Source organism: Sceloporus undulatus, chromosome 7 (assembly GCF_019175285.1).
Source record: "Sceloporus undulatus isolate JIND9_A2432 ecotype Alabama chromosome 7, SceUnd_v1.1, whole genome shotgun sequence".
NCBI classification, from domain to species: Eukaryota; Metazoa; Chordata; class Lepidosauria; order Squamata; family Phrynosomatidae; genus Sceloporus; species Sceloporus undulatus.
The window spans coordinates 23,248,899-23,267,801 of record NC_056528.1 but is presented as its reverse complement, the minus strand read 5'-3'; the positions used below and the strand labels follow the sequence as shown (position 1 = coordinate 23,267,801).

At 52.6% G+C, this 18,903-nt stretch overlaps 2 protein-coding genes across 2 annotated transcripts in view; one reads left to right on the top strand and one right to left on the bottom strand.

The window, feature by feature from the left end:
- Positions 1-10,091: 10,091 nt before the first annotated feature.
- The window catches only part of GNG7 (G protein subunit gamma 7), a 40,569-nt gene continuing 31,757 nt past the window's right edge, over positions 10,092-18,903 (bottom strand). Inside the window, exons 4-5 of the mRNA XM_042479486.1 lie at positions 11,457-11,577; positions 10,092-10,573 (exon numbers count right to left, since the gene is read on the bottom strand). Coding sequence (XP_042335420.1) covers positions 10,448-10,573; positions 11,457-11,537 — 207 coding nt within the window. The 5' untranslated portion in view covers positions 11,538-11,577 and the 3' untranslated portion in view covers positions 10,092-10,447. The remainder of the gene's footprint in view (positions 10,574-11,456; positions 11,578-18,903) is intronic.
- LOC121936489 (protein B4) lies at positions 14,773-17,223 on the top strand. Its single transcript, XM_042478766.1, has 5 exons — positions 14,773-14,878; positions 15,044-15,327; positions 15,863-16,061; positions 16,162-16,232; positions 16,825-17,223. Exons 1-5 carry the CDS (start codon positions 14,773-14,775, stop codon positions 17,221-17,223), a joined length of 1,059 nt encoding a protein of 352 aa, XP_042334700.1.

Below are 18,903 nucleotides of genomic sequence, written 5' to 3'. Positions count from 1 at the left end.
TTCAGATGGAGTACTTTCCAAATAAGCATGAGCAACGAGATGACTTTCCTCTCTTGCTGCTGAACTTAGGGGCATCGTTATATTCTTTGGCAGGGAGAGCATGGGAATGGCTTTTTGAGCAGGATGGGACGCTGTCCGTAAGCGCTTCCCCCCCCCCAATTCTTGGGAAGGAGGCCCAGACCTCTGCCTCCTCCTCCTCCTTCTTTTCCTCCTTTCTCTCCTTCCCTTCCTTTGGCCATGTGAATGCTGACTCAGGGCTTCCCAGACATAAAACGGTGAGTAACCTTCCCCTCCTCCTTTGCTGCAAAGAGCCTTTGGAGATCCCAGTGCAAGGTCAAGGGTCCAGCAGCTGGAGAGGGCAGAGGCCTGATGATGCCCTTGAGGTGGTTCCTGCCCTCCCGGTCTCTCTCGGGCCCCTTACTGACCATCATCACCCTGGCTCCAAATGGGAATTTCATGAGAGTAATAACCCCCCTTCCAGAGTGCAAAAGGTCTTTGGGGTAAACATGGCAGGGTCCAACGGATATGCTGCTAGAAGCAGACAAGGCCAGGTGAATCTGGCAGGCTCCTGTTTCGAAAGGGCAGCAGCGCAGGCCTGGTTTGCTAGATTTCTCCAAAGTAAGGGCCCAGAAAGACAGGCCAAAATAAAGTTGCTTCGGGTAGGGAGGCCATATCCCTTGGCCGCCGGAAAATCCTGCTTTGGGGGCCCCTCCCGTCCCGGTCCGGGTCCGGTTTGGCCCCCAGCCAGGCATTGGTCCCAGTTCGGGGCCCCTCCTGCTGCCATTGCCATGCCGCTAATGCGGCTGGCCGCGGCACCAACCCACCCCTCCTTCCCTTCCTTTGACTGGTGGGCAGTGCCACCCCACCTCCTCCTCCGGCTCCACCTTCCTCCCTTCTCGGCGGCAGCAGCGCCGCGGCCACTGACCGCACCTCCAGCACCAGGGCCAGGACTTTCCCTGCCACGCATGCGGGGGTTCTAAAGCAGAAGCTCGTCCCCTGTTTCGCCAGCCGCCATTGGCCAGCTGGCCAAAGGGGACGGGCTCCCGCGGCGCCACCCGGGCCTCAGCAGGCCAGCAGCAGTGATGCGGCGGGCCCCGCGTGCCTTCCGGGCCTTTAAGGAGGCCTGGGACTCCTTAAAGGCACAGGGAAGAGGGAGGAGGCGGCCGGATCGCGGCGATCGCAGCCAGCCCCGCTCTCCTTCCTGGCTTCTAAGGAGGCCCGATCTCCTCAGAGGCCAGAAAGAGAGACACTTTTTTTTGTAGGACACTTTTTTATTAAATGGAGGACGCCCTGTGCCCCTTCCTGGCCTCTAAGATGGCCTTGGTCTCCTTAGAGTCCGGAAGGGGCTGGGGTGTCCTCCATTATAAAAGTGTCCTACATTTGAAAATGTTGTCCTACATGTTGTCCCGGTTTGGCGGTCCTGACGTATGGCAACCCTAGCTTCGGGTCACTTTGGAGGTATGCTGTTTAAATGACACATGCATCTGAAGAGGCCAGAAGCTGGGCCAAAGCTGTGTTCCGCCCTTAAAACTCCCTGATTCCATCTTTTCCATGTGGGCAGCACTTTTTGTCTAAAAATGGGAATAGAAAAAACAAAGCCTGCAAATAGGAAGCTAGCATCTCAGGGCTGATCTGGAACCTGGGCCCTTGGCTTACTAGATTTCTAGGTGCAGGAAATATAATAATAATAATAATAATAATAATAAAATAATATAATAAAATAGCAGCCCAACATTGCTGCAGCTTCTCTGTACAGCAAAGCCCTGTAGCTTCTGTGGGAAAACATGCCCCAGTCAGAGAGAGTCTCCTGGCACTGAGGTGGATCAGGCGAAAGAGGCAAGAGCCTTGCAGGTTCAGTTTCGTGTGGAGGGCTGGCATGGCGCCCGGACAGAGGTGCCATTCTGGCTCGGGTGGCTGCTTCTTTGGCTCTTCAGGTGGAGGGACTGGCAGGGAGCCATGGAGGAGAGGGCCAAGTGCCCCTGCAGCCATGAAGTCCTTCTGTTGGGCCTGGATCCTCTTCCAGCGATGCGGACGAGAGTTGGAGAGCAAGGCTGGTGAAGAGGCAGGAATGGGGCAACTCAACTGTGGACAACAGGCGCACAGGCACAAACCGCAGGGCTTTCAAACACACGTCAGGAGGTCACCAGCACCAGGGAGCAAAAGGCAAGACATTCACAGCCTGCCGCATGAAAGTGGGATGAGTGTGAGACGCACAGAGAGAGAGAGAGACACAGGGCTAGAAGTAAGAGGGAAAGGCCAGGGCTTGCCAGCTGTTCCCCACAGAAGATGGACTTTACTTGGAGGCACATGGTAGCAACAATTAGCCCTGAAATGCTGACTTCCCAGTTCAGGGAAGGAAGAGGAGGAGGAGGAGAACTTTATTTTTGGAAAGGGAAGGGTTGTCCATTCCTGGGAACAGCTTTTGGAGACAGTTTCAGCCGGGGATGTGATGGAGGAATGGGAACACACACAAACACGCAGAGGCTGCAAGGAGGCGTAAGGCTGTGGATGTCATCAGGCTCCAAGCCACGCAATCAGACGACAACGACGTCGGTGTTTTTTCTGGTGACTGGGTGCGCTTGTTTCTCATCTGAGTCCCGGCTGGACAATGGCTCCCTGGGAGTGAGGCACGGTCGTTGCATAAAGACACGCATCCGCCTGAGCACTTGGCACACGCTCCCCAAAACAGACCCTGCAACAGATTTCACGCTGGAAAAATAATAAGTCTTTGGAAGAAGAGCCAGGGAAGATGGCAGGGGGCAGCTCAAAGCCAGGACCGCTCGCAGGAGGGAAGAAGCCTGCCGGAGTTCCCAGCCATTACACACCCCCACCATTATCATGTAATGCATCTAAGGGGGGGATGATGGGCAAATGTGGTCTGATGCATCTGGGGTGGAACTGGTTGGGATGGTGCTGTTGCAAAGGCAAGGTGGGCCACTGGGCCATGACTCATTGGGGTGCCAATGGGCATCAGAAAGCCCTCTGCCCACAGCTTCAGGTAGGTCCGAAAGGCTGCCAGCCAGTCCCAATGAGCTGCCTGGCCACTGTGGTCCATCTGACAGAGGTGGTGACCTTTGATCCCCTCCCTCCTTGGCCTCCCTGCCTTCAACCCCCCTCCCTCCAAACATCAGCATTGCGCCTTTCCTACTCTTCCTTCGTCTTCGGCTGACGTCCGTTTTGGGAGGAACGCCCAAAGGCCCCCATTGCTCCCAGGACAACTCAGACATCAGAGGGCAGGCCCTCTCTCTGTCTACGGCTCATGGAGCCCCAGGGTTTGAATCACCACCCCAAGTGGGCAACGCAGCTCCCTCCCTCTTAATGCCTGCTGCAAAGGCAGTGCTTCTATCCTTATGGGACCATCCTTATGCTCCCTTTCCCCACAAGAACCCAGTTGCCTCAAGTGCACGTGAAAGCTCCCCAGCACTTCTTTCTGCAAGGTTTGGGTTCAAATCCCCCTCTCCAGAGCACCCCTCCCAAATAAAGGATGACTCGAACACATGAATTCAATCCCCCCCTTCCAAAATTTGGCACGGATAGGCAGGGCCTCACTCTCCCTTTAGTCAGATCTGGAGCCGGGTTTCCACCTCTGGCTTGGCCACCTATGGATCCTCTGGTTCCCACCTCTGCGTGCCCCCGTGTGCTGACACAAGAGGCGCCAGGCGTTCCTGAGTCATAATTGCAGCCACCAAGCCAAACCGCTACACTTCCTTCCTCCTCCTCCTTCCTTCCTCCTTCCTTCCTTCCTTCCTTCCCAGGCTGCTCTGGGCCATTTCTGAACAGAGAGATGGTCATTCCTGAAAGGCTTTCTTGGAAAGCATCCATAGGTATAACTGCGGGAGAGACAGAGAAGGAAGGCCCCCCGAGAGGAAAGCAAAGCTAGGGCTGTTGTGTGTGTTGTTTGCTTTCAAGTCGATCCTGAATTTTGGAACCCTAAAGCGACCCATTGCAGGTCTTGACACTTTCTTCAGAGGGGTCTACCATGACCATCTTCTGAGGCTGAGAAACTGTGACTTGCCCAGGTCACCCAGTGGGTTTTCAAGTCCGAGTGGGGATTCGAACCCTGTTCTCTAGAGTCATAGCCAATGCTCAAACCACTAGGGCACCTGGAGTTTGTGTACGGTGTCCCAGCCCCAGTCATGCCACCCCTGGGAGCTTGCAAGGGAATAAGCCCCTTGCATACATGGCTGAATGGTGCAGGGCAGAGGAAAACAGGTCCCAAGGAGGAGGAATCAGTCTGGGAAAAGATGGCGGGCGAGGAGGACCAGGCCTCGAAGGGAGTCAGGATACAGGAGTACAATGGAGCGGATGGATCCTGGCATGCACTTGTACCATGGAGGAGCTTGGCCAGCCTCACAGGGGATGAGGATGGAGGCTGAGCAAGGGCCCCTCCAGTCCCCTGCCTCCTTGGCCTCCAGAAAGGTGCCTTTGCTGCGGCAACTGTAGCGTGACGCTTCAACTTCGCCTAGTTGCATTTTGGCAAGTCCTGGGATGTGTCTTCTTGCCCTGGAGTAGCCCTGGGCACCAAAAGGCCTTGCCTGCCCCATCCATTGTCCAGGCAAGAGAGAGACAATGCCAGGCCACCTCCAAGCCAGCGGGGAAAAAGACCCCTGTGAGGGGCAAGGAAGGGGCCTTGAGATAGGAGACCCGGCCTTTTCCTTCCGTGCCCCCATGGAAAGGCTGGCTGAAGGACCTCTCATGGATGAAACAGGGTTTCGCCCATGGGATTAGCAAACACAGTGCCCCAGGCCAGAATGAGTCTTGTGGGTCTCCTTTCTTTGTGTGTTGTGGGTGGCCTTCAAGTCATTCCAGTTTATGGTTACCCCAAGACGAAGCTATCATAGGTTTTTCTTGACAATATTTGTTCAAGGCAGGTTTCCCTTTGCCTTCCTCGTCTGAGGCTGAGTGTGACGAGCTAGCCCAAGGTCCTCCAGTGGGTTTCCATGGACGGAGCAGGAATAAAAACCTGGCCTCCAGGTCCTAGTTCAGTGCTCAAACCACAACACACTTGCTAGCTCTTGTGGTGTCGTACACATGGACAAAACCATGATTATTGTTATTTATGCTCCTGTTTCCCAGTTTCCAAGGTGTCACTGGCTTGAAGTTTGGGCCATCAATGGTTCAGATTCTGACCCAGAATCCAGACATCAGAGAGTATCTGCAGATAATGTGGCTGGTTTCCAGGGAGCATCACTTTTTTGCAGCTGTTGCCTTGTGCTCCAGATTGTTAGTCGGTCCATTTGGGTTTGCCCCGGAGCACCAACGGGGCTGGCACCGCATTCAAGGGATCTTGTGGCACCTTTGAAGACTCAAGAATCCCAAGACTCTGTTTGCAGGTCCGTGTGTTTCATCATCTTTTCCTTCCTTGTCTTCGACCCTTCTGTCTCCAGGGATTGCCACACAATAATCCAATCTTCTTTTCTCAACCACAGTTATGTCTGGCATGGTGTGTCATCGTCTTGTTGTGTATATTCAAGTCCTTCCAACTTATGGCAAACCTAAGGCAACCCTGTCACTGGGGTTTCTTTGCAGCATGAGTTCAGGAGGATGCCTTGCCTATGTTCTCAGGCTGAGAGAGTGTGACTTACCCAAGGCTTTCCTTGGAAAGTCCGTAGTCCAATAGTGCACCATGATGGTTGTCATGCAATACTACATGCGTCATCAATGGCAACCCTCCATCTTTTCTCAAAAATGGGGCTTCAGGCACCTTCACAGGTCAAAAACCTGCCAATGCTATTGTCAGAATGTAACCCAGTTATCTATAGAATTAACAACAAATCCCAAAGTGGAGAAAGGCTGAGTGATGGCCACCTTGGTTCCTTCTTGTCCGCACTGACTGAACAGCCGTGGGACCTCTCCAGCAATTTTCAGAAGGGTTTTTTCCTGGAAGAAGGGCAAGGTTTGAACCAGAGCTTCTCCTGTCTCTGCCCTTCCCAAGGTCCCTCTAGCCATGAGTAACCACAGCCCTGCTTGTGTGTGTGTGTCTCTGTAACCTCCTTTGAGACAGCAAGAAATGGCTGCTCTCCCAGGCCCTCCTTGGCTGTGCGTTGGAGGAGACACGCAGTTCCAAGCCTCAGCCACCAACCTGGTCAGCCACCGGTCAAGGGAGAGACAGGGCCCCCACGCAGGGGCTTTCCCCCAGCCACGGCGTGAGGGGACTGGGCCTGAGTCAGCCAGTCATAGCCGGCAGGTGGCCACAGGACTTGGGCCAGCCTTGGAGGCAAGAGGGACTTTGGCTCCTTATGCACCGCTGGTGGCCGGCCATGGGGCCTGATGTGTCCACAGATTCCCCTTGTCCATAGAATATGAATCAAGATTGGAAGAGACCACAAGGGCCATCCAGTCCAACCCGCTGCCATGCAGGAAATCAAAATCAAGCATCCCGACAGAATGAGACGAGGCCTCCACCTCACGAGAGGCCTCACTGAAGCCACAGAGGAAGCAGACATTTTGGGAGAAGGCAGACATTTTCACAACTGACACCTTTGTCCTCTTCTTTAGCACAAAATGTAGTTGCTGTGTGCCTTCAACATCAATACCTGACTTACAGCACCGCTGCTTGGAGTTTTCAGAGGCTGAGAGGGTATGACTCGGCCAAGGCCAGCCAGTGTGCAGGGGATTCAAACCCTGGTCTCTGGAGCCACCGTCCAATTTTCAGACCATGCACAACACCTCAGAAGGAGCCTTTTAGCGGTCTTTGCTGCAGAAGAGACGTGTGCATGGTCAGTGATGCAAAAAAAAAAAAAAAAAGGGGGTGGGGGGGGGGGGGGGGGGGCGCGAGGAGCAACTGCTCCCTCTTTCTCTCAGCCTGGCCTACCTCACACGGTTGTTGTTGGAAGAAAAAGCAAGAAGGGGGGGGGGAGAACTGATCCAAATTCACTTCCTGGAGTCAATAGGGAAGAAGGCGAGGTAGTCTGGCCTACCTGGCAGGGCTGTTGTTGCTGTTGGTAGGAAAAAGCAGGAGAGGAGGAGAGCTGTTTGCAGGGTCTGGAAGACATTGGGAAGGAAGTGGGACAGAAGTGGAAGAATACATGCATTTGGTTCTCTTCTCCTCTCCATCCGGCTGAGTTAACTTTTCTGGTTCAAAGCCAGCGGCAAGAAAAGGCTGAAGGAGAAAAATCCCTCCAAATATTAGAATTATTCCAGGAATGTCCAGGAAACTCCCCGCCTGACTCCTCCGGCTTCCAGGAAAAAGAGAGCTGTTTTTAAAATAAAAACACTTGCTGGACCCTGGCCAGCCTCCCGGTATTCGCACACGCAGCTCTCACGAGGGAAAACACAACACAAACACGGACACACACTTGTGTGCATCCTGATGCATCGATGGCTCATCCATCTTGGGAGTCAGAGGAGGGCTCTTTGGGTCAGAGAAAGAAGTGGGTCGGTCCCCCAATTGTTGGGGCACTGACGCTCCCATCATCCTCGCTGTTAATCATCATGTCATGAAGTGTCTGTGGCTCTGGATAATAACAAGACCTTTGCCCCTAAATAAGTATCCTTCGCCCCCAAATGCCATCTTCCTCTGGCCCCACATTTCTGTTCTGGGAAGCAGGGGGCTCCATGCTCCTCTCCTGCATCCCAGCCCCACGTTTTGTGGCTAGTTGTGGCTAGTTGTGGGGAGGAGAGTTTCGCAAAGGTCACGCATAGCTAAAAAGACATGCTCCGTGTAAAGAAATTACAAGACACTCCAGGAAAAGTGATGTTTTTATTTATTTGTTGTGTTATCAATTGACTTCTTCTTAGTCTTTTTTTTAAACAGCAATTCCACAAAATATTAAACACTGTGCAAGAAACTCAGTCTATGGCACGCTGGGGGAAAATTATTTATATATATATATTTATATGGAAGGAATTACAAAAAAAGGCAAGAATTAGAAACGAGAGAGAAAAAGATGACTGAAGCTTACGTTACAGACATCGATTTTGCTTCCTAAAATTACAATCTTTACAAACCTCGGTTGGGTTTTGGCAACAATTATCTCGGAATTTGGCAAATAAGAACAATAAAACCAGAGGAGAGAAATCAAAAAGCACAAAACACCTAACTTGCAGCCAGCATTTGTTTCTTCCTTTAAAAGAAGAAACCCTCACAGACGAAATAAATGCATTTGGAACAACCTTGTTCAATGGAAAAAGAAGAAAGAAAACAAGATGATTGGACCCAATTCTGAGCCCTCTTTCAAACGGGATTTGGCAGAAAGAGAGAAAGAAAAGGGTTAATGTTGGCACCTTTGGAGGGTGGCTTTGGGGATCCCCTGCCTCCTTTGTGGGGTGCAGATGTAGGGGGCACCGTCCCTCCTCTCCTTAAAGCAGCAGCCCCAAAGGAGCCAATTCCTACCCCGCAGGAGAAGCAAAAGGGGGGTGAGCCTATCCTTCTCCTGACCCATGGCCCAAATGCCCCCTCTGACCAGGGACCAGGGCAATGGGAGCCCAGGGAAGCCAAGAGGCTCTGGTTGGCAGGAAGTGAAGTGGGGTGAGGGGGATGCCCCAAATTGACTGGGACACGCCTGGGCCTTTGGCAAGAGCTTGGGGGGGCTCCCTGTCCATCCCCAATCCGTCCCTCCATCTCTTTGGCAGAGGCAGCGGAAGCATCAGGAAGGGGGCTCCCTGGTTTCGGAGGGCAGGCTGGGCCCACATGGAGGGGAGTCTTCACCCCACATGGATGGCAGGCGCCCGGGGAGTGCAGAGGAACCCAATACGGGCCTTTGTCTTTGGGAGAACTAAACAATTTGGGAAGCGTGGCTAATGGTTAAATCTGCACGGACATTGAAGCTGTACAAGAGAAAAGGAGGGAAGGAAGATTATCTACAAGTAAGAGCCACTACCGGAGCTGCGCTGCTTTCTACAAGTGAAGAGCAGCAGGGACCCCCACAATGGACCCCAGTGCCTACCTGCCCACTTTCTTCTGGGGGAGAGCCCACTTTCTCCCTCGCATCCCTTTGAGGTCACCCAGGAGGCAAGCGGGCTGCTTCAACCCAAGCACAGAGCCCCCCGGCACACAAAGGGGGGGGGGGGGGCCCGGGCGGCCCCTCCCCCCCGCCGAGGGGGGGGGGGGGGGGGGGGGGGGGGGGCTTTGGCAAGCCGAACCACTCTGAAAAAGGGCTCAGAGCCAGTGCCTCTTGGGGTTCAGACAAAGAAAGAGAGGTGCCTGCAAATGGAGGTGGTGGTAGGGCTTCCCCTCAGACCCTCCCTTGCCTTCTGCCACCCCACAAATGGCATCCTAGAGCCACTCTGGGGACCACCCTGGTCCAATCCTAGCCCAAAAGGGGAGCCACACAGGAAAAGCCATCAGAAACCCCAAAATGGAGGCCTCCTTGGAGGGGGAGGGAGGTGGAAGGAGCCCCACCTGCAGACAGACAAAGTGGGAGGAACGGGTGCCCAGCTGACCCCCAAGAGGGTAACCAGCAACAGGGGCATTGGGACACCCAGCAGGAAGCCCCAACCCTGGGCCTTCATCAAGCAGAGGGAGGCTGGTATTCCCAGGCAAGGGGAGAGGAGCACCCCAAATGTGGAGGAGGAAGGCCAGCTCCAGGGGGTCTGCCCCTTCTCCCCCTAAGTCTTCTTACCTAAGGCTGGAGGGCACAGTGAAGGAGTCCTGCCCTCCGTCCTGTTCCCTGGTCCTTGTCTGGGGGAAGCAAGGGGTCTGCAACCCACACTGCCTCCCCCAAGATGGAGAGGCAGTACGACAGGGAAGGATGGCAACTGGATTATGGAAAGCGGAGATAGCATTGTCTGAGGCCTCCTCTTCCATGGAGTTAATGGGAGTGGGCTGGGGGAAGGGAGCTGGGTATCCTGACCTCCCCCTCCCCAAATGTCACCCCATCATGCAAGTAGGGGACTGTTGTTCCAGACCCTGCGCTGACACATGGAGGGACTCTATCCTGGCAAAAGAAGGGAAATTCTGCCCCCTTTTCCTTCTCCATCCAATGGTACTTCTGCTGAGTGCTGCCCCACAAGATGCTTGGACTGCCCAATCCCCCCTTCCGGCCCCAATTCCAAACCTAGTCATTTGCAACCATGGATGTTATGCAATAAAAGGCCCACCAACAGCCCCCCCCCCCCCCCCCTGCCCCCCCCCCCCCCCCCCCCCCCCCCCCTGGGGACAAAGGACAGGGCAAAGGGCAGTTGGTCACTCAGTGTCACCGTCAACCTCCGGTTCTCTCCGGACATCAGCACCATTTAGCAAAGGCTGCTGGGTCCACAACCCCGCTGCCCCCCTTCACTCAGCCACCGTGTGCCACTGGGCATCAAGTGCGAATCCCGTCTCCTTGTTGGACCCACGCAAACCTTGAGTCTGGCGAAGGAAAGCCTTGGTGTCAACGGCTGTTCCCTGAAGCTGCACTGGCCGAGCATTGGCAATGCCTCCGTCCTCAGCCTTCCTTCTGTGCTGCTGGGCCTTGGATGGACTGGGGCTGGGGCCCTGCCCAAAAGCCTGGGGGCAGAGGGGCGGCTATAGGATGGTGCAGGGCTTTTTGTCCTTGAAGGGGTTCTCTGAGGCCGGGACGCCAACCAGCAAGGGGTCGTTTCGGGCCTGCTGCTCACAGTAATTCATCAGCTCAGATGATGCTTTGGAGACCTGGGCCGGGAATGGAGACAGAAAAGGAAGAATGGTCATTGGTCTGGGGGAGGCCAAGGTGGCAGAGGACGGTCCCTTGAAGTGGCCAGCTTGTTCATCCCAACCTCTCCTTTGGCAACTGGCATGTTAAGAGCCCTATTTATTTAGCTCTGAAGCCAACCTCAGCCTGATCATAGGGGAGAGGTGAACCACAAGACGAGAAAAGAAACACCAAAGCGCCCATTTTGTGGCCAAGCGGCACTCAAATGCCCGGTGGACGGCCGCTTTTATTATTCATGGAGCCCCCCACCTGCCAAGCCATCTTTCGCTTCTCTTCTCCTCCTGGTTCTGTTTCATGGGCAACCTCCCTCGGACTGGTCCAAAAGGGCAGCACCATCAGCCTCAGCAAAGCAGGAGGCGCTCAGCAGCTATTCTGAGCAATAAAACCCACAGAGGCCCCCAAGGTGGAGGGGCTTTGCTGGACAGAGGACAACGGGCACAAAGGCCGGCAAATTACAAAGCGAGGAGGGGCTGCCAAGCAAAACGTTTGGGAGCTGGACCTGGGGAAGATGGGGCCCTCTGCTTTGGGATGGACTGTGGGGTGTCTGTCTGTCTGGTCCCCAAGGTCCTCCCTCCCTTCCCAGGGCTTCCTGCCCATGGGAGGAAGTGACCTCATATATATTAAAACCAAATGAAATATAAGCACACAGCTGTCACTGGATCTTGTGGCAGAGAATTCCACAGATTCTCTGCTTGGTGAAGTCCTTCCCTCCATCTGCCCAGATTCTCTTATCAGCTTCCCCAGGAGTCTTCTTCTTCTTCCCCCCACTGGACTTATTTCTATACGCTTCTATGAGGCGCCCCCAAAATCTGCTCATAGCCCCCACTGCCTCTCGGGGCTGACCTTTATCCTCTCGATCCCGGCCTCGATCCGCAGCTGCTCAACCAGCTTCCGGGCCTGAGCAATGTTGTTAGTGGTCGACATGGTCTGCCATTGGCTCTCGGTCCGGCCGGCCCCAAAAATGCTAGCAGAGAGAAAAGGGGAGATGAGAAAAAGGGGCCCCAAGGCTCACATTTTGGTAGCTCTTTCCTTTGCAAAAGACCTGGGGCTGCTGCTGAATGACCCCTCTCCTTCTTCATCTTAATTTAGACAGTATAATAATAATTATTATCCAGGTAGTGCCATTATTGTTATTATACAGCATTAGCATCATAACTTTAATAGCCTAACAACAACAACCACACTCTGTTAGTATACATGGTACTATAGAAGAAAACCATAAAGCAGAGGGTCCCAACAAATATGTACATTCAGCTTTTTTAAAGGAACGGTCAATACAAATATATTGCAGAAAGTCTTTTAACTAGGGGAGGTGGGTGGGTTCCTGCATTTTTATTGTTATGTTCCAATTGCCTCTTTGCATGTTTTAAATCAATGCTTTTAATACAATTATTTGTTGTCAAACTTTAGTTATTATCCATTGTTTCAACTATTTTTGGTTTCAAGTTGCATGATGAGCCCCTTTGGGAAAAGATGGGATACAAATCAGGCAAATAAATAAGTACCTGTTTTTTTAAAAGAGTACACCCACAAAGACAAGTTTGCCCAAAGAGATACGACAAAACTGCGAAGAGGAGATTAAATCAAAATACTGAAAGCTTCAAAAAACAAGACTGCTATAGGAGGGGTGCTAGGTAAGGAAGGATAAGAAAGAATATATGGAGAGGTTATAAGTAGATGGTTTTGGTAAGAAAAGAGGTAATGAGATGACGATGAAGGAGGGTTAAATGATCACGAACAATATAAAAGGTAAGATTGTAACCCTTATCTATCTATCTATCTATCTATCTATCTATCTATCTATCTATCTATCTAATCATTTTCTTTACTCTCTATGTAAAAGTGATTATTGTAATTGTGTGTATGTAAAGAGTTGTATTGAGCTGTTTTAATAATAAAGTTTTTCTATTTTAAAAAATTAATTAAAAAAAACACAAGCAGACTGCTATAAAGTCACCCAAGGCACCCAGGAAGAAAGTTTGAAGGATACGGAGCATCAGTGGGAAAAAGGGCAAGGGAAGGAAAGGCCTGGGAATGGCAAAATGTAAACACTTCCCAGAAGGCTCTGGAGTGGATGAAGCCCAGCAAAGGTGGCCAAGAGTTTCTAGCCAGACCAAGGGAACTGGTTTTGGGAGTCCACCTTTCTCCTCTTTCTGGGAAAAGCCTTTAAAATGGTTAATGGCTGATGCAGCTAAATCCTCACAGCCCAGTAGCTGCCTGGAACATGGAGGGCCTGTGGAGTTAAGAGAGCCTTAGAAAAGAAATGGATGTCCAGTACAGCCCTTGGCTGCCTCTACATTAGAAGCCCTGCTTCCTAGCCTGGAGTGTGCAAATCCACATTGTATCAGGAATAGCCTGGAAGAAGGAAGAGTCCTCCCTCCAATCCATCTGCCTTGGTCCAGGCCTCAGAGGGAGAGAAGAACCACTGGACCTCATCCCCTTTCCCTCCACCATTCCCTTCTCCTTTTGTTTCGTGTCTTTTAGATTGTAAGCCTGAGGGCAGGGAACTGTCTGATTAAAAACAATAATTGTAAGCCGCCCTGAGAGCCATTAGGGCTGAAGGGCGGGATATAAATACCTAAATAAATAAATAAATAAATAGTGTTTGTGGTGTCTTGCTAGGATGGAGACAAGGGAAGCCAGAGGAGGGGCAGTGAAGCCTTTACAGACACAAACACATCAAGGTCCAAGAGGCAATTATTAAAGGTCCAAACAGTCTAAGACAGTGGTTCCCAACCTGTGGGTCAGGACCCCTTTGGGGGTCGAATGACCTTTTCATGGGGGTCGCCTAAGACCATTGGAAAACACCTATTTAATTACAGTTATGAAGTAGCAATGAAAATAATTTCATGTGTTTGGGTCACCACAACATGAGGAACTGTATTAAAGGGTCGCGGCATCAGGAAGGTTGGGAACCACTGGTCTAAGAGGTTTGGCTGCCTCTTCCTCCCCTTGGGCTCAAATGCTGGCCAAATATAGCCACATGAACCCCCCATGGCTAAAGCTGACCCCTCTCCAGGAAAGCAAAGTCCCACTGGAAAGCATGGGGTGAGGACTGGGGCCTTGCCAAGGAAGCACCTGGATCCACTTCCAGGGATTCAGCCACAGCCTCCTCCATAAAACAGGCTCAGCTGCTCCAGGCAACTCTCCTTCTTCCCCCTCTTAAAATTTATGGTTTTGTGGGGAAGACCGGCCTCCAATGGAATCTCCACCAGGTAACCTTGTCTCAATGAAAGTGACCATGCTCAGCCCCAGATGTATTCTGGCCCCATTCCAGCAGCGGAGGCCAGTGGGGACAAAATATTAGTGGTGTGTGAGGGGGCTGTTTGTTCAGTTTTGGGTGTTTGCCTGGCCTTTTTCAGTCCTGCTGGCTAGCCCTGGGGGTCTTCCTTGGGATCTTCCTTGGGTGGCTTTCTAGCGCCAGCTGAAGAACACCAAACCTCCTGGGATAATGGAGCGTTTTCAGTGGCATTTGAGGAGGAGCCCTGGTGGCGCAGTGGTTAAATGCCTGTACTGTAGCCACTCACTCAAAACCACAAGGTTGTGAGTTCAAGACCAGCAAAAGGGTTCAAGCTTGACTCAGGCTTGCATCCTTCCGAGGTCGCTAAAATGAGTACCCAGACTGTTGGGGGCAATTTAGCTTACAGTTGTAAACCGCTTAGACACTGCTTAGGTGGTATGGAGTGGTATATAAATGAAGCTTGTTTTGAGTCTCCAAGCTGTTTTGACATTGCTGCTAGTTGAATTTTAGTGGGCATATCTCTGAACTACAAAACCCACCAGGCCTTTTTAGCACAGCCCTTGGTGAGGAATGATGGCAGCTGCAATCTAACAAATGCTTGGAAGACCACACTCTGCCCAGTCCTGCCTTATGAAAACCCTCTTGCTGGGGGATTCTGGGTGCAATAGTCCAAAAGAGGAGCCCTTCCAAAGCTCAAGTCTTTATATTATGTACTCCTGCTACCGTGGCTTGCTGTCTGAAGTCTTAGCTCTTTTAATTCACCTGTTAATTCTGCCAAGGGAATGCCCGCTGGTTAGGTGGCCTGGAAGCATAATGCACTGGGCGGGTGGTGGTTTTCTGCCGGCACCTGAAGGGGAGAGGGTATTTATCTTGGCAAGGCAGAGGCTCCTGGTCTGCCCGGTAACCTGCAAGGTACCCATGCAAAAGGCCCCTACCAAGTCCCTTATAGTGGGCTACTTGGGAGGGGATGAAGGCATCGACGCAGCCTTGGTTCTGAAAGGTTGTGGGAAGCATTTACAGGAAGGTTGGGGTAGAGAGTTGTAGGGCAGCCAGCTGGGGAAGAAGATAGGACTCCTGTACCTTTAGCTGCTGTGTGGAAGAAACGTTCCTTGTCCTCCACAGCCAGTTACTAAAGGGGCAGGAGTCCCTTTCTCCTTCTGCACCTTAACATCTTCCTCTCCCTTCCCAGAAAAGGCCACGGTGGTGGCTGCCCATCTCCCCAACGCTGCCCTCAGGGCCAAAGCTTGCTCGCCCCCAACGCTGATCATGGTGGTGGAAGCCGTGAAGGAGCTCAACGAGAGGAAGGGGGTCTCTGTGCCAGCCATCAAGCGCTACATCACCCACACATACCCCTCCGTGGACCCCATCCGGCTCAAGTACTACCTGAAGATGGCCCTGGCCAAGGGGCTGGAGAAGGGGCTCCTCTCCCGGCCCCCCAACTCGACTGCCCAGGGGGCCACCGGCAGATTTAAGGTGCTGGGGACATGTTCTCGGCTGGGGGTGATATGGCGCTGGGGGTGCTGGGTTTGGGTTTCTGTGCTCTGTGGAGGGAGAAGAGACCACAGGCTGGTGGTTTCGACTGCCATGGTGCATGGAGGTTCAGAACTGAGCAGAGTGTGAAGGAATTGCTTTTCCAAACTACAGCTCCCAGACCTCCCTTCCTAGTATGGCCATGGGGGGAGTGAGGGCATTTGGGAGCTGTAGTCTGAAATTTTGATTCTGCTAAGCTCCAGAGCACAGTCAGCTCCTCACTGTTTCTGGGCAGCCATGAAGGAACCAGAAAGAGTTCTCAAGTGAAGCCCTGGCTGCTTCCCTGAGTTTGCAAGACCTGAACCGCTGATGGCAGGATGACTTGCAGATCAGGCATGCTTAGGCCTGATAAAAGTCAAAGCTGGCTGGAGGGCCATCAGCCACAAATCTGCTCCCTGTTTTTTTAACATTAGGGTAGGATCTCCCCCATTTGATGCCCATGAAGCTCTGATGCTCTCCCTCCCATGTCCTCCTGCAGCTGGCAAGAGAGACAGGGAAGCCAAAGGAGAAGGCAGCCCCTCAGGAAGCAGAAAGGGCAGACAAACCGGAGAAGAAGGTGGCAAAGAAGAAGAAGGAAGAGGCAGCAGCAGGGAAGGAGCCGAGGGCCAAGCGCCCGGCCAAGAGGGTGAAGAAGCCGAAAGCCAAGTCGGCAGTGGAGAAGCCGAGCAAGAGCAAAAGTGAGGCTGCTTTAGGTGGGTTTAGGAGTGGTCATTGGGGGTCTCTTCCAGTCCCACGGCTGCCATCCTCATTTCTCTCTCTCTCTCTGCCCATGTTTAGCAGGTGCCAAAGAGGAGAAGAAAAAGGTGGTGTCCACTGCGGGCAAGGGAGTCAAAGCGGAGGTGGACCAAGTAAGTCCCAGGTGCCAAAGGAAGGGGTCACTGGGTTGCTGTGGGTTTCAAGTGGCTCCCTCAAGGGCAAGGAAAGCAAAGAGTGTGGCAGCCATAAAACACAAGCCAAAATAAGCACACATGTAGTATCTTTATCTGACTAATGGAAAGATGAAAAATTAATTCTACTCACTTTCAAAGCATGCTGATTTCTTCGTCATACAAAGGTTCCCCAAAAATGGTGGCTCTGAGAGTCACCTTTGCAGCTTTTCTTCTCAGACTGGCAGTGCCAGTCTGGACCTGCTGGATGACTTTTGGGTGCCCTCTCCAGTGATCCTCAGATCTTCCCCGACTTCTGGGTCAGAAGCCTGAGACCATTCCCTCTCTCTCTCTCTCTCTCTCTCTCTCACTCTCTCAGTCATTGGCACAGATGAGAGGACCGGCTTCCTGGGTTTCTTTCCTGAAAGTCTTGGCCAAAAGGAAGATGCTCTAGCATCAGAGGATCACCCTGGCTGTTCTCCTGGGTCCCAAAAAGAGAAGGGGGGGGGGCATGTGGCAACCCACGTAGGGCTGATGGTTCCCTCTGTCTCTCTCTCTCTCTGTCCCTTTCCAGGGCTCTGCCAAGGCTCTTGTCAAGGCCAGGGACAAGGCTGAGAAGGGCAAAGCCCCCAAAAGGCCTCAGCATCCAAAGGACTCCCAGGAGAAACTAGACCCCAAGGAAGGAAGAGCAGGAGGACCCAAGGTGGCCACCAAACACAAAGCCCCCAGCCGGCAAGAGAAAGGCGATGGCCATAGGCCACCCCTGGCCAAGGGAACCATAGCAGCCAAGCCGGCCAGAACCGAGGGCAAGCCCGAGGCAAAAAAAGGCCCCTCGGCTAAAGGAAAGGCTGGTGTGGCCAGAGCGGAGGCCGCTGGGCCCTCAAAAAAGCCAGAGGCAAAGAAGGGGGTGGCTGGCGGCAAGGGGAGGAAGGAGGGGGCCGCCAGGGCTGGGGCCTCCTCAGACGCCCCATAATGGAGGACACTGACTGGGACCCCTGGCTGCAGACCTGCCACAGAAGTGGGTCCGTGCATGGGTCCAAAATGGCCAACTCTAGCCTACAGTTGGCCACGAGGGCAGGGGGGAAATTCAGTGTCCCTGCTGAGAGTGCCTTGGACACAGGACAATTTTAAAGCCTTGTTTTTAACCTTGCATTTTCCAATAAAGTTATTCTTTCACATGCCACAAACTCTAATGCTGTTTTTACAACCCAGCTTACTGCTTCTGGCACTGGGGGAAAGCAGCGGATGTCATGAAGCAGCCAGAGCAACACTTTTGCTGTTTGTGTGTTTGTGTCCCTGTATGGGGTTGTTGTTTATGCCAAGAGCTGCCGGAGGCTCCCAGCCTTTTATAGTCAGATCTTTCAGGCTGGTGACTCAGAGCAGACTCAGCAACTAGGAGAAGAAGGAGAAGCAATGTGGGTCTTCCCCGTCTGATGAGAAAGCGTGAGTCAGAGGCACCTGCCGCTTCCTCGGCTCCTCAGCTCAGCAAAGGACGGATCAGAGGAAGAGGCGGCTGCTTCACGACTCGGCCCAGGAAGAGGAAATGCGGGCAGGAGCATCAGGGAAAGGAGGGTCAGCATCAAGGAGCACCAGAAGCCACTGGCAGATCAGGCCAGAAAGCACCAAAGGAGGGCCACAAAGCCCTGAGATTAAGGAGACCCATTCCGAATGAAAGCCTCCCTCCATAAATGAGCTATTTTAACAAGCCAAGCTCAGTCACAGCAGTAATTCTGTGTGCAGTGTTGAACGAGTGTAACAATGCTTTTGTTCTTCTACAAGTCTTGGATCGCTTCCTTTGTCCTGATGTGTTTTCTGTCCTCTGCCCAAGTGTCAAAGCTGCTGCTGCGCAAGGTCCAGACCTTGCTTTCCATTGCTTGGCTTGGACTGAGGCGGGAGGGGAAGATGCCCACTGTTACCACATATACCCAAAGTTTTATTAAAACCAAACTTGGTATGTGCTATGACCCCTGACTGACCTCATAGAGGACCTGCCATTAACCCAAAGGCAAGGAGACCACGTAGGCAGCTCACCTTGCAAAGGCAGAGCCCCTAAAAAAGATGGAATTGGAAATTTTCTGCAGGAAGTTTGGGAGTCGCCAAACCAGAATCGCCACTGCTTGCCCAAGTAAGACAACAGACTTGACCTCACACCTGATGAGCCAGTGATCAGCTTAACGACTCAGTAATCGTCGGATGCCCCTCCAAATTGTGTCCAGACCTAAATGCATTGTGCAACACATGGCTTGCTCTTGGCTTAAGAAAGCCCAAGCAATCAATACCTTTGTCTAGCAAGTCCCCATAGCCTCTAGATACGTTTCGCCCTATAAGAACCCTGGGTTTCTGGACCTTCTTTGAACTGAGCTTGTGCTAGCATCAGGTTGCAAGCTGGTCCACACCAGTTTGAACTCTGATCTTTGCTCCCGCGGCCTTCTTCCCCCGCTTTCCTGCGGCCGTGATTCACTGTCCATCCAAGCTTCATCAGACTTCCCAGAGAAGACTTCTAAGGTAGTATTCCCTAACGGTGCCTCTCTTTCTCAAACCTATCTCCCGAACTTACCCAACCCCTGCTGTAGCATTGAGAGAGAGTGTGTGTGTGTATGTTTCCCTTTTGCTGTGTGGTTTTCCCTGTGCTTTAATAAACGTTACCCTTTTA

Excerpts from the sequence above, each read along its gene's own strand:
- LOC121936489 (XM_042478766.1), top strand. The coding sequence starts at position 14,773 with ATGCAAAAGGCCCCTACCAAGTCCCTTATAGTGGGCTACTTGGGAGGG. Across the intron at positions 14,879-15,043 it reads TGGGAAGCATTTACAGGAAG|AAAAGGCCACGGTGGTGGCT; the intron begins GTTGGGGTAGAG and ends CTCCCTTCCCAG. Across the intron at positions 16,233-16,824 it reads TCAAAGCGGAGGTGGACCAA|GGCTCTGCCAAGGCTCTTGT; the intron begins GTAAGTCCCAGG and ends GTCCCTTTCCAG.